General features: G+C 61.2%; 1 protein-coding gene across 1 annotated transcript in view; it reads right to left on the bottom strand.

Annotated features, from left to right (window-relative positions):
* Positions 1 to 1,434: 1,434 nt before the first annotated feature.
* The window catches only part of EPHA8 (EPH receptor A8), a 122,831-nt gene continuing 111,554 nt past the window's right edge, over positions 1,435 to 12,711 (bottom strand). Inside the window, exons 14-17 of the mRNA XM_075906308.2 lie at positions 8,668 to 8,817; positions 7,927 to 8,117; positions 6,820 to 6,975; positions 1,435 to 3,592 (exon numbers count right to left, since the gene is read on the bottom strand). Coding sequence (XP_075762423.2) covers positions 3,478 to 3,592; positions 6,820 to 6,975; positions 7,927 to 8,117; positions 8,668 to 8,817 — 612 coding nt within the window. The 3' untranslated portion in view covers positions 1,435 to 3,477. The remainder of the gene's footprint in view (positions 3,593 to 6,819; positions 6,976 to 7,926; positions 8,118 to 8,667; positions 8,818 to 12,711) is intronic.

The raw sequence follows: 12,711 nt of genomic DNA, 5'->3' as shown, positions 1-12,711 counted from the left end.
TTACCGCCAAGGGCACCTCCAGCTGGATACTCTGGGAATTAGATTTTCAGCTCTGGAGCGTCCTCTTTTGTCTGGTGTCTCACCTGCTGTTACCTCTTTTTCCTCCACCTCTGTGTATTAGGACCCACAGCCCTCTTCATCTGTGGGGCCCTCCCCTCTGAGTACTGCCCTGCAATGCGCCCACACTCCGGGGTCCTCCCTCTTTGGGAACCCCCATCCCTAAGCCCACCTTGGCTCAGTGACCCACAGCCTGTCTTCATCTCTAGCCCCTGTCTCAGGGGCAAACTGTAGCCTGGAATAGCCACTCATCATAGGCAAGGGGTGTGGACTGGCTGCCCCCCTGCAGCCTGAGTACTCCCAGGCCTTGTTCAGACCCTGCAGCCTGGGAACTTGCCTGGCCAGAGCCGCCCCCCCCCCCCCCCCCCCAGCTCTGCCTGCCTTTCCCCAGCCCTGCTCTAAGTCAGGAAGCCATCAGCTTCCCTGGCAGCCAGGTCCTTCCTGCTCCCCAGCTAGGAGCCTTTATTTAGATAGTCCCAGCTGGGCCCTAATGGAGTACTAGGGCTGCAGGGGGGCAGCCAGTCCACACCCCTTGCCTATGATGAGTGGCTATTCCAGGCTGCAGTTTGCCCCTGAGACAGGGGCTAGAGATGAAGACAGGCTGTGGGTCACTCAGCTGCTGGTTCCACATCTCCACCACTCCAGCCCTCTCCCAGGCGGTCCTTTTGCGCAAAAACTTGCTGCCTGTCTACACTGGCGGGCAGTTCTTGCGCAAGAACACTGACGTTCTCATGTGTGAAATCAGGGCTTCTTGTGCAAGAACTATGATGCTCCCGCTCAGGAAGAAGCGCTTTTGTGCAACTGTTCTTGTGCAAGAAGCCAGTGTAGACATGCAGCCCCCCGACCCAGGCTGGCCCCTGTGCTGCAAGGACTCAGCTAGCCTGGAGGCTCAAATGTGTCTTCTGCCTTCAGCCCCCACTGGGAGTTGCTGGGAGAAAAAACTCAGCTGGGCTCAGCCACTGGCTCTGGTGGACGAGCCTGGCCACAGGCACCTCTTACAGGGGGGGAGGGACAGGTCCCTTGTCGCGCCGGGGTTTTGTGGGGGCATTTCCCAGAGAGGGGCTCTTGGCATGGACACTTGTTTAATTCTCAGAGCCTGCAGCTGAGCAGGGGGCTTTAGTATCCCCACGTGCCCATGGCTGTGCCAGCTCGCATACCGATGGCACTGGGCTACCTGGGCCCGTCTCTAACACATGTAATCCCCCCCCCCCCGATCGGGTGCTTGCTTTTGGACTGAGGAGCCCTGAATATGGCAACAGTGCAGCGTGGCAGCCCCAGGCCTGCCAGAAGGGTTGGCAGAAGCAGCCTGCGGCTCCTGTAACAACAGCCCTCATGCCCGAGAGAGCAGTGCTGCCCAGCGCATGAGTCAATGACAACCAAAGAAAGGGGCAATGGAAGAGTTTTATTGTCCTGGAAGAGGTGCACACTCTGAGCACGGAGCAGTGGCAAGGAAGAGAGAGGCAGGGCCCAGCTAGCAACCCCCCACCCCTGGAGACCAGGGTCCATCTAGTAACATTCCTCTGCAGGCCAGGGCCTGTCCGGCCATTCCCATCCCCGGGGTTGGGGCTGTCGAGCAACCTCTCCCTCCTCCCTGGTCCCAGGATCCTTCCAGCAACTCAGGATCTGTCCAGAATCCCCTGCCCTCTCCGTGGGCGCAGGAAGGGCTGCTGTGCCACGCGCCGAGTACACGACCCCGTCACTCACTGACTGACCCTAGCACTGGCACGAGGGGGCTGAGCCGGAGAACGGAAGTGGAGCCACATGCTGCGTGTGGCCCTCAGGAGGAAGAGCTTCCATAGGAAGCAGGAGAGCCCAGGCCCACGCCGAGCAGGACCGATCCCCTGGATAGAAAACGAAGCCAGGCCTGGCAGAGCCAGAATTATTGCCGACTGGAAAATGGCCTTACATCCCAACCGCCTCCAGCTCGTCTGCTGCTGGAAGGAGGCGACTGGGCCAGATTCCACTGTCAAGCCGCAGTATCCCCACTGGAACGGGATTGAGTCTGGAGTCCTTTGCCGGAACCGAGGGCAGACGCTGGCCTCGCCACCGAACCGGCGTGGATCGCAGGCACGGGCCAGCTCGGTGCACTCCGGCTACGTGGCCCCTCGAGGGCTCTTGGCTGCGTGAGCACCCCTCTGTGCAGTGTCTAACTGAGATGCAGCAGCCTGGCTTTGGACACAGTAGAAAATCGTATTTACAAAGGGGAGCAAGGGGCCTGCTTTCCTCACCAGCCTGCGCCTGTCTGGCCTCTTCAAGCCCATTTCTGCCTCTAGGCACAGCTCCGCCTGTCCAACAAACCCATCGCGCTAGCCTGCCACCTTCCCGGGCCCTCCACATGCCAGGGGCATGTTCCCCCGCAGGGGGCGTGAGAAGGGAGCTGTGCCGGCTCCTGTCAGGGTGGCCTAGAGACGCCTTCTGCGCTGGGCAGCCCGGGTCTGACAGCCGGGCGGCGGTTGCACGTGCTGCCGGGCTCCAGGAGTCTGCCCCTGGCTGCTTTGGGGCCATGGAAGTGCAAAGCGGAGTTCAGTAGCCCCACCTCAGGCCCTGACGAAGAAGTGACGAGGGAGGGGGCTCACTGTTGTGGCTCGGGGGAGGCAAAGAAGAGGTGCAGCATCTTTGCAGCCCTGGGGCAAACCTGAGTGCGTGGCCCTAAGATGAATGCTCCCCCCTCCCCCCCGGCCTCGGCCTGCTGGTGCTAGTTTCAGGAAGTGGTGACCTCCTAGCTGGTTCTGGGTTCTCCTTTGACAGCCCTTCTCACACCTGCCCAGGCACACGGCAGCCCCCAGGCCCCTCTCCCCAGCTCCGGGAAGGTCCCTTCCGCTCCCAGCACCAGCAGAACCTCCAGCGGGTTCACAACTGTCGGTTTCCAGTCCCACATGGGCTGGCCCTGCTGGGGGCTGAGGGAGGGACTGGTCTGCAGGTCCTGGGCAGGGCAGGCACCATCCCAGTGTGGCGGATGCGGGCGATGGGCTCGCTCTGCCATGCCATGGTGCAGGAGGCCCTACAGGGCTCCCGCTACGGCTCCAGGCCATGCCGGTGGCAGCAGCCCACGGAAGAGACTTGCCCAGCTGTGCCGCCATTGCTGTCAGTGCAACTCCATTGGCAGAACAGCTCAGGGCCAGCCTGAGCAGCAAGCCCACGTGCTTAGCACGCTGGAGCCCCTAGGCCAGGGAGCAGCCTCAGCCCGCAGGGATGCAGGACGGAGTACGAAGGGGCCTGCCCTGTTCTGGAGGCTGCTCCCACCTTTAGCGGGAGGAAGGAGGCGGCAGATTCAGCAACGGAGCTGGAAAGTGCTTCCCAGCAAGGCCATGGGAAGCCGCAGAGCAGGAGGGCCTGGCTCAGGTGGCTCCAGCTAGTTGCTTGCCGCTCTGCCAGGACCAGTCCTTCAGACGTCAGCTGCTGGGCCTGGGGAGCTGGGGATTAGAGGTGGCGCCAGGGGCCATTGGGGTTCAGCAGCTGGGACCTCATGATCTGGATGCTGCTCAGGATCTTCTTCTGGTGCCCCAGGAGGGTGATCCCCAGGCTCCGCACGTCACTGTGAAAACAAAGGCAACGTCAGAGCCACGGCTCCCCAAACAGCCGGGCCCCGGGGCTCCCCAAACAGCCGGGCCCTGGGGCTCCCCAAACAGCTCAGCACCGGGACTCCCCAAACAGCTCAGCACCGGGGCTCCCCAAACAGCCGGGCCCTGGGGCTCCCCAAACAGCTCAGCACCGGGGCTCCCCAAACAGCCGGGCCCTGGGGCTCCCCAAACAGCCGGGCCCTGGGGCTCCCCAAACAGCTCAGCACCGGGGCTCCCCAAACAGCCGGGCCCTGGGGCTCCCCAAACAGCTCAGCACCGGGACTCCCCAAACAGCCGGGCCCTGGGGCTCCCCATACAGCCGGGCCCTAGGGCTCCCCAAACAGCCGGGCCCTGGGGCTCCCCAAACAGCTCAGCACCGGGGCTCCCCAAACAGCCGGGCCCTGGGGCTCCCCAAACAGCCGGGCCCTGGGGCTCCCCAAACAGCCGGGCACCGGGACTCCCCAAACAGCTGGGCCCTGGGGCTCCCCTAGTCGTTTTGCGGCCCTTGCCTGCCAATGGGGCAGCGGCTGCTGTCTGGTTCTGGTTCTGGTTCTATGTCTGGCTGTGTTCACCAGGGCCCCACAGCGCCATGGCCCCAGGCTGTCCCTGGGGGGAGGGGGCAGAGGGGAAATAGCTGCCCATAGGCTAAGTGCAGGCAAGAAGGTTGCTCTGAAATTGGATTCTTCTTTAGTGAGCTGCTCCCAGTTAATCCAGTCTGACCCACAGACAAGGGACGGACGGACAAGACAGACGGACGAGCAGACGGACGGGCAGATGGATGGACGGATAGACGGACAGGCAGACGGATGGGCAGACAGACGAACGGATAGATGGACAGGCAGACAGAGGAGCAGGCAGATGGACTGGGCAGACAGACGGACGGATAGATGGACAGGCAGACGGAGGAGCAGGCAGACGGACGGGCAGACAGACGGACGGATAGACGGACAGGCAGACGGAGGAGCAGGCAGACGGACGGGCAGACAGACGGACGGATAGACGGACACGCAGACGGAGGAAAAGGCAGATGGACGGGCAGACAGACGGACGGATAGACGGACAGGCAGACGGAGGAGCAGGCAGACGGACGGGCAGACAGACGGACGGATAGATGGACAGGCAGACGGAGGAGAAGGCAGATGGACGGGCAGACAGACGGACGGATAGACGGACAGGCAGACGGAGGAGCAGGCAGACGGACGGATAGACGGACAGGCAGACGGAGGAGCAGGCAGACAGACGGATAGACGGACAGGCAGACGGATGGATAGACGGACAGGCAGACAGAGGAGCAGACAGATGGACGGGCAGACAGACGGACGGATAGACGGACAGGCAGACAGAGGAGCAGGCAGACGGACGGGCAGACAGACGGATGGATAGACGGACAGGCAGACAGAGGAGCAGACAGACGGACGGGCAGACAGACGGACGGATAGACGGACAGGCAGACAGAGGAGCAGGCAGACGGACGGATAGACGGACAGGCAGACAGAGGAGCAGGCAGACGGATGGGCAGACAGACGGACGGATAGACGGACAGGCAGACAGAGGAGCAGGCAGACGGACGGGCAGACAGACGGACGGATAGACGGACAGGCAGACAGAGGAGCAGGCAGACGGACGGATAGACGGACAGGCAGACAGCCCTCTCCACTCAGCAGCTTCTCTGCTGTGTCCCTGGAACACCAAGCTTCAACCCTCACTCTGCAATCAGGCTGTGTCTGCCCAGACACTTGGTCGGCCAGTGGCTGAACTTCCGCCATGGAGCTGTCCAGTCGACCCTGCTTTACACACCATACAAAGCCCTCTGTGCGTACACTCACATACACGCAGAGCTCTCTGCGCATACACACACACGAGCACACAGAGCCCTATGCACATACACACTCACACACGCAAAGCCCTCTGTGCATACACACACACACACAGCCCTTGCGTGTACACACACACATACACAGCCCTATGTGCGTACACACACACACACACACAGCCCTATGCATATATACACACACACACACACAAACACACAGACCCTCTGCATGTACACACACAAACACATAGTCCTATGCACGTACACACACACAGAGCCCTCTGTGTACAGACACACACACACACACACACACACACACACACACACACACACACGGAGCCCTATGCACAAATACATACACAGAGCCCTTTACACATTTACACATTGAATGTATTTACACATACAGAGCTCTATGTGCGCGTGTGCACACACACTCACACAGAGCCCTCTGCATGTGCATGCACACACAGAGTCTTATAAACAAACACATACAACACAGAGCCCTGTGCACAAATACATACACAGAGCCCTTTACAGAGGTGTGTACACACACACAGAGCCCTATGCACATGCACTCCGAGCCCTATGGTGTGACCATGTACACACCCAGGGTACGTCTAGACTACATGCCTCTGGTGACAGAGGCATGTAGATTAGGCTACCCGGCATAGGAAAATGAAGCGGCGATTTAAATAATCGCTGCTTCATTTAAATTTAAATGGCTGCCGCGCTGAGCCGATCAGCTGTTTGTCAGCTCAGTGGGCTAGTCTGGACGCTCCGAGGTCGACATCAAAGGCATTTGTCAACCTCCCACGTAAACCTCATCCCAGGAGGCATAACAGGGAGGTTGACAAATGCCTTTGATGTCGACCGTGAAGCGTCCAGACTAGCGCGCTGAGCCACCAAACAGCTGATCGGCTCAGCGCGGCAGCCATTTAAATTTAAATGAAGCGGCAATTATTTAAATCGCCGCTGCATTTTCCTATGCTGGGTAGCCTAATCTACCTGCCTCTGGCACCAGAGGCATGTAGTATAGATGTACCCAAAGAGAGCTCTATGCTCATGTGCGCGCACAAACACACACACACACACACACAGCCCAATGCAAACACGTGCGCACATACACACACACTGAGCCCTGTGCATATGTGTGCATACACACACACACACACACACACACACACACACACAGCTCAGCATCACCTTGGAGCGCTGGCTCTGGACCGACTCATCAAGGAGACGCCGTGGAGAGATGCGTCAAGTCCCCTTCCTTCAGGATTTGGATTTTCTGCGCTAGCCTCCCCTCCACATGCCAACTACGCCTGATGCCGAACGGGTGGTACCAGCCCATCACGGCCCACATCAGCCACTCCTCCCCTTCATACTCACTCAACGTTCATCCGCATCACTGCCCCCAGCGAGGAATACCCGGCCACGGCGAAGTTTTCTCTGTAGCGTCCCAGTCTGATGGACTCCAGCCAGTCCTCCACCGTCACACAGGTTGTGAAATCAAAGCAGCCGTTGTCAACCGGCCTTTGGGTGAAGCTACCCGTCAAGAGACAAGACAAACGGGCCGGGGGTGGGGGTCAGTGAGTAGAACCAAGGCAACTGCAAAGCAGACATAACCCAGGGCGTACAGCTGGGAGGCAGCCTGCACCCCCCCCCCCCGCACTCCCCGCTGCCGCATTCCCATTATTCTCCTATTGCAGAGCCCCCACTCCCCACAGCCTAGGAGCTCTCTGGTCAGCGTCGGCACTCCGGGTGCGTTCGGTGTGTCTCTGGCTAACCACGGCCATGAGCAGGAGATGCGGTAACCTGTGCAGCTATAACTGGCTCATTCTGACTGGGACCTGCCTTACCAGATCACCATGGCTGTCGCTGGCCTTACAGATTTAGAGTAGCCGGCCCTATGGGCTCATCGGGGCTATGGCCGGCCCATATGGGCTCGCTGGGGCTGTGGCCGGCCCTATGGGCTCGCCGGGGCTGTGGCCGGCCCTATGGGCTCGCTGGGTCTGTGGCCGGCCCTATGGGCTCATCGGGGCTATGGCCGGCCCTTTGAGCTCACCGGGGCTGTGGCCGGCCCATATGAGCTCACCGGGGCTGTGGCCGGCCCATATGGGCTTGCCGGGGCTGTGGCCGGCCCTATGGGCTCGCTGGGTCTGTGGCCGGCCCTATGGGCTCATCGGGGCTATGGCCGGCCCTATGGGCTCATCGGGGCTATGGCCGGCCCTTTGAGCTCACCGGGGCTGTGGCCGGCCCATATGGGCTCGCCGGGGCTGTGGCCGGCCCTATGGGCTCGCTGGGTCTGTGGCCGGCCCTATGGGCTCATCGGGGCTGTGGCCGGCCCTATGGGATCATCGGGGCTATGGCCGGCCCTTTGAGCTCACCGGGGCTGTGGCCGGCCCATATGGGCTCGCCGGGGCTGTGGCCGGCCCTACGGGCTCGCCGGGGCTGTGGCCGGCCCTATGGGCTCGCCGGGGCTGTGGACGGCCTTACCGGTTCACTGTGGCTGTGCACTTGAGGTTCTCAGGGTTGCGAATAAGCTTGTCCAGGAGGCTGACGATTTGGGAGAAGCGCGGCCGCTCACAGCGGTCCTTCTGCCAGCAGTCCAGCATCAGCTGGTGCAGGGCTGTGGGGCAGCCCATGGGGGCAGGCAGGCGGTAGCCTTCCTCCACTGAGTTAATGACCTGAAAGAGAACGTGCTCTGGGTGAGCACGCAGCCCTGCACACGCGCACTCCATGGGAGCCAGCCACGGGCTGACGCTGGCCGAGCAGCTGCAGGAGCAGCAGCCAGTGGCCCATGATGCACCTGTTCTGTGGAGGAGCCGCACTGGACACACCATCCCCTGGGCTGACTGGCCTTTGTGCCAAACCCCTCACGCTCCTGTCCCCTCCCTTGCTTTGTCCCTGGCGGGGTGGGGACGCCCAGTGGCGTGGGGGGAGGGGCGGGATACCCCATAGCATGCCGTGGGGAGGAAAGAAGGGCTCCCCAAGCATTTATCTTTCACATGGGACATTTGGCAAAAGCCCCCCCTGCTCCCCGCTTGGCCCCTGCTCTGCCCTCCCCAGACAAGAGACCATCTCGCCCAGGACGGGCCGAGGTCACCAACATGCCCTTGCCCAGAGGCAGCGACGCCTCTGCCCAGAGACCTACACTCTGGCTCTGGACTCCCTTCCCCAGGAGCCCTCCCAACTTGGGAGGGACCTGTAGGGAGGAGCCGGCTGACGCTCACTTACATCCCTGTTGGTCATGTTCCAGTAGGGCCGCTCCCCGTAGGCCAGCACCTCCCAGGTGACGACGCCGTAGCTCCACACGTCGCTGGCTGAGGAGAAGGTGCGATACGCTATGGCCTCGGGGGCTGTCCAGCGGATGGGGATCTTCCCCCCCTGGAACAGAACACAGGGACACCCTCCAGCGCAGGCTCCATCCAGGGCAGAAAGGGCCCTCGGGGTTACGGTGGAGAGCCAGCGCTTCTCCGCGACAGCCAGTGCTCCCCGGGCTGCTATGGGAACCCACGTTTGAATCCTGTGTGCTTCCACAGCAGCCCCCCCCAGCCTGGCTCCGAGGCAGGGCTCTCCGTGCTCTGAGCGCCTGACCCACAGCTACTAGGGACACGGCGTCAGCCAGTCACAGCAGCCCTGAGAGGCAATGGGCCCTGGCGGGAGCATTCCCCAAGGCAGCGTGGCGGGCGCCATGGACAGAGACTGAGCCTGGAACAGGCAGCTCCCCCCCAGACCCTAGGAACTTGTCCCAGCCGGGCCTGAATGTAAACGGCCCCCCCTTCGCTCGCTGGGCCGGAGAGCTCCTCTGACTGGACTGTGAGCAGCTCCGTCCCCCTGGGCTTGTCTGCACCAGCCAGCAGGACCCCCGGGTCCCCACGGGAAGCAAGAGCAGGTGCACTAGTGTAGACAGGGCCAGGCATTTCCACCACGTGCCACAGCGTGGCTGACAGGACTGCTGGGCCCCTGGGCACCCTGGCGGGTGGGGGGGGGGCAGCTTCATGCCCCTGGAAGGGGAAGGGCCTTGAGCAGAAGGGGCAGGGCTGGGGCAGCCAGTCCTCAGCGCCTCCTCCCGGCCAGCCCTCAGCACTGCCTGGAGCCCCCCCCCCTCCCGGCCAGCCCTCAGCTGTGCCTGGAGCCCCCCCCTCCGGCCAGCCCTCTGCACTGCCTGGAGCCCCCCCCCCCTCCGGCCAGCCCTCAGCTCTGCCTGGAGCCCCCCCCCCCCCGGCCAGCCCTCTGCACTGCCTGGAGCCCCCCCCTCCCGGCCAGCCCTCTGCACTGCCTGGAGCCCCCCCCCCCCGGCCAGCCCTCAGCACTGCCTGGAGCCCCCCCCCCCGGCCAGCCCTCAGCACTGCCTGGAGCCCCCCCCCCCGGCCAGCCCTCAGCACTGCCTGGAGCCCCCCCCCCCGGCCAGCCCTCAGCACTGCCTGGAGCCCCCCCCCCCGGCCAGCCCTCTGCACTGCCTGGAGCCCCCCCCTCCCGGCCAGCCCTCTGCACTGCCTGGAGCCCCCCCCCCCCCGGCCAGGCCTCTGCACTGCCTGGAGCCCCCCCCCCCGGCCAGCCCTCAGCACTGCCTGGAGCCCCCCCCCCCGGCCAGCCCTCAGCTCTGCCTGGAGCCCCTCCCCCCCCCGGCCAGCCCTCAGCACTGCCTGGAGCCCCCCCCCCCGGCCAGCCCTCAGCACTGCCTGGAGCCCCCCCCCCCGGCCAGCCCTCAGCACTGCCTGGAGCCCCTCCCCCCCCCGGCCAGCCCTCAGCACTGCCTGGAGCCCCCCCCCCCGGCCAGCCCTCAGCACTGCCTGGAGCCCCTCCCCCCCCCGGCCAGCCCTCAGCACTGCCTGGAGCCCCCCCCCCCGGCCAGCCCTCAGCACTGCCTGGAGCCCCTCCCCCCCCCGGCCAGCCCTCAGCACTGCCTGGAGCCCCTCCCCCCCCCGGCCAGCCCTCAGCACTGCCTGGAGCCCCTCCCCCCCCGGCCAGCCCTCAGCACTGCCTGGAGCCCCCCCCCCCGGCCAGCCCTCAGCACTGCCTGGAGCGCACCGTGGTCACTGCAGCGTCCCCCCCAGCCAGCCCTCAGTGCTGCTTGGAGCCCCCCCCGGCCAGCCCTCAGCACTGCTTGGAGCCCCCCCGCCCCCCGGCCAGCCCTCAGTACTGCTTGGAGCGCACCGTGGTCACTGCAGCCCCCCCCCAGCCAGCCCTCAGTGCTGTTTGCAGCATGCCGTGGTGTCCTCCCCCCTCCCCGCCCGTTGAGCCCTCAGAGCCACCTGGAGAGGGCTCAAGGCTCTGGTGGCCACTGCTGCTATGGCAACTGGCCCCTTTGCCCCCATGTTGGCAGGTTCCCCAGCAGACATGCCGAGCCTCCTGCAGCAAGGAGTTCCACAGGTTGACTATTTGTTTTGTGAAGAAGAACTTTCTGTTATTAGTTTGAAGCCTGCTACCCATTCATTTCATTTGGTGTCCTCTAGTCCTTCTATTATGGGAACTAATGAAGAACTTTTCTTTATGCACCCTCTCCACACCAGTCATGCTTTTATAGACCTCTATCATATGCAAGTGCAGCCGGGCTGATGGCCGAGTGCTGTGATGTGCCACTCCAAGCCAGGACTGCTTTGCAAGCGGGGAACCCTTGAGAACTGTCTGTCCGGGGTGGGGGTCGGGTCCCTTTAAGCACAGCCCTCGGCTAGCCTGAGGCAGCAGCTCCACGCTCTAAGTCCTAATCTGATGCCCTGCCGGCACTTGTTCCGGCCATCCTTAACCTCAGTTCAAGGTCCACTCAGTGTGGACATGCTAATTTTTAAGTCTAGATGCACTAGTTCGAATTAGCTTAGATCGAATTAACTAATTCGAACTAAGTTAGTTCGAATTAGTGCTGTAGTGTAGACAGACCTTAAGTTCTTCATTAGCCTCATTAAATACTGAAGCAAAGTATTTGAGGATTCTCTGCATCTTGGGGTCTTCAAAGTATTTGAAGGCTTCAATATCTGAGATATAGATGAGAGGATTATTCTGGGTGGGGTGGGTGAGATTCTGTGGCCTGCACTGTGCAGGGGGTCAGACTAGATGATCATAATGGTCCCTTCAGACCTTAAAGTCTATGAGTCTATTTGTTTAGGTATTGGACCATGCCTAGATAATCCTTAACCTCCACTCCATCCTCAGTGATTAGCGGTCCTACTTCCTCCTTTTTTGTTTTCTTCCTTATTTATATGGCTATAAAACCTTTTACTATTGGTTTTAATTCCCTTCGCAAGGTCCAACTCAGCATGACTTTTAGCCTTTCTCACTTTGTCCCTACATGCTTGAACCTCAGTCAGGGAGCTTTCTTTGCTGATCCCTCCCATCTTCCACTCCTTATATGCTTTCTGCTTTTTCTTAATCACCTCCCTGAGATTCTTGCTCATCCAGCTTGGTCTAAACACCTACCTATACATTTTTTCCTCTTTCTTGGGATACAGCCTTCTGACAGCTTCTGCAACTTTAACTTAAAATAATCCCAGGCCTCCTCCACTTTTAGATCCATAAATTCTTTAGTCCAATCCACTTACCTAACTAATTTCCTTAATTTATTAAAATTAGCCCTTTTGAAATCAAAAACCCTAGTCTCAGAGGGTATGTCTACACCACAGCGCTAATTCGAACTAACTTAATTCGAATTAGTTAATTCGAACTAAGCTAATTCGAACTAGTGCATCTAGACCTAAAAACTAGTTCGAATTAGCATTTTGCTAATTCGAACTAGCATGTCCACATTGAGTGGACCCTGAACCAAAGTTAAGGATGGCTGGAAGCAGTGCCGGCAGGGCATCAGGTTAGGACTTAGAGTATGGAGCTGCTGCCTCAGGCTAGCCGAGGGCTGTGCTTTAAGGGACCCGACCCCCACCCAGACAGACAGTTCTCAGGGTTCCCGCTTGCTTGTCTACCTCGATGAGGGACAGCAAAGCAGTCCTGCCTTGGAGTGCCCTGAGTGCTCGCACTCGGCACATCACAGCACTCGGCCATCACCCCGGCTGCACTTGCTGCAAGCTGCCGTCCGGGGGGGGGGGGGTCAATTGGGGGGCTGCAGGAGAGTTTCCACCCCGAGGAGCCCACAGAGCCACCCCAGTCCTCCCGATCGGGGGCTCATACCCCATTCCTCCCTCACCTCCTTCCACTTACCCTTCCCTAGCCCCCCTTCCTGATGTACAAAATAAAGGACACGTGTGTTCAAAAATAGAAACTCTCTTTATTTAACAAAACTGGGGGTGGGTGGGGGATTAACCTCTGGGGAGACTGGGAAAAGGTGGTGGG

Source organism: Pelodiscus sinensis, chromosome 24, assembly GCF_052426305.1.
Source record: "Pelodiscus sinensis isolate ZL-2025 chromosome 24, ASM5242630v1, whole genome shotgun sequence".
Taxonomy (NCBI): domain Eukaryota; kingdom Metazoa; phylum Chordata; order Testudines; family Trionychidae; genus Pelodiscus; species Pelodiscus sinensis.
Note: the sequence above shows the minus strand (reverse complement) of the source record. Positions and strands in the feature narration are given on the sequence as shown.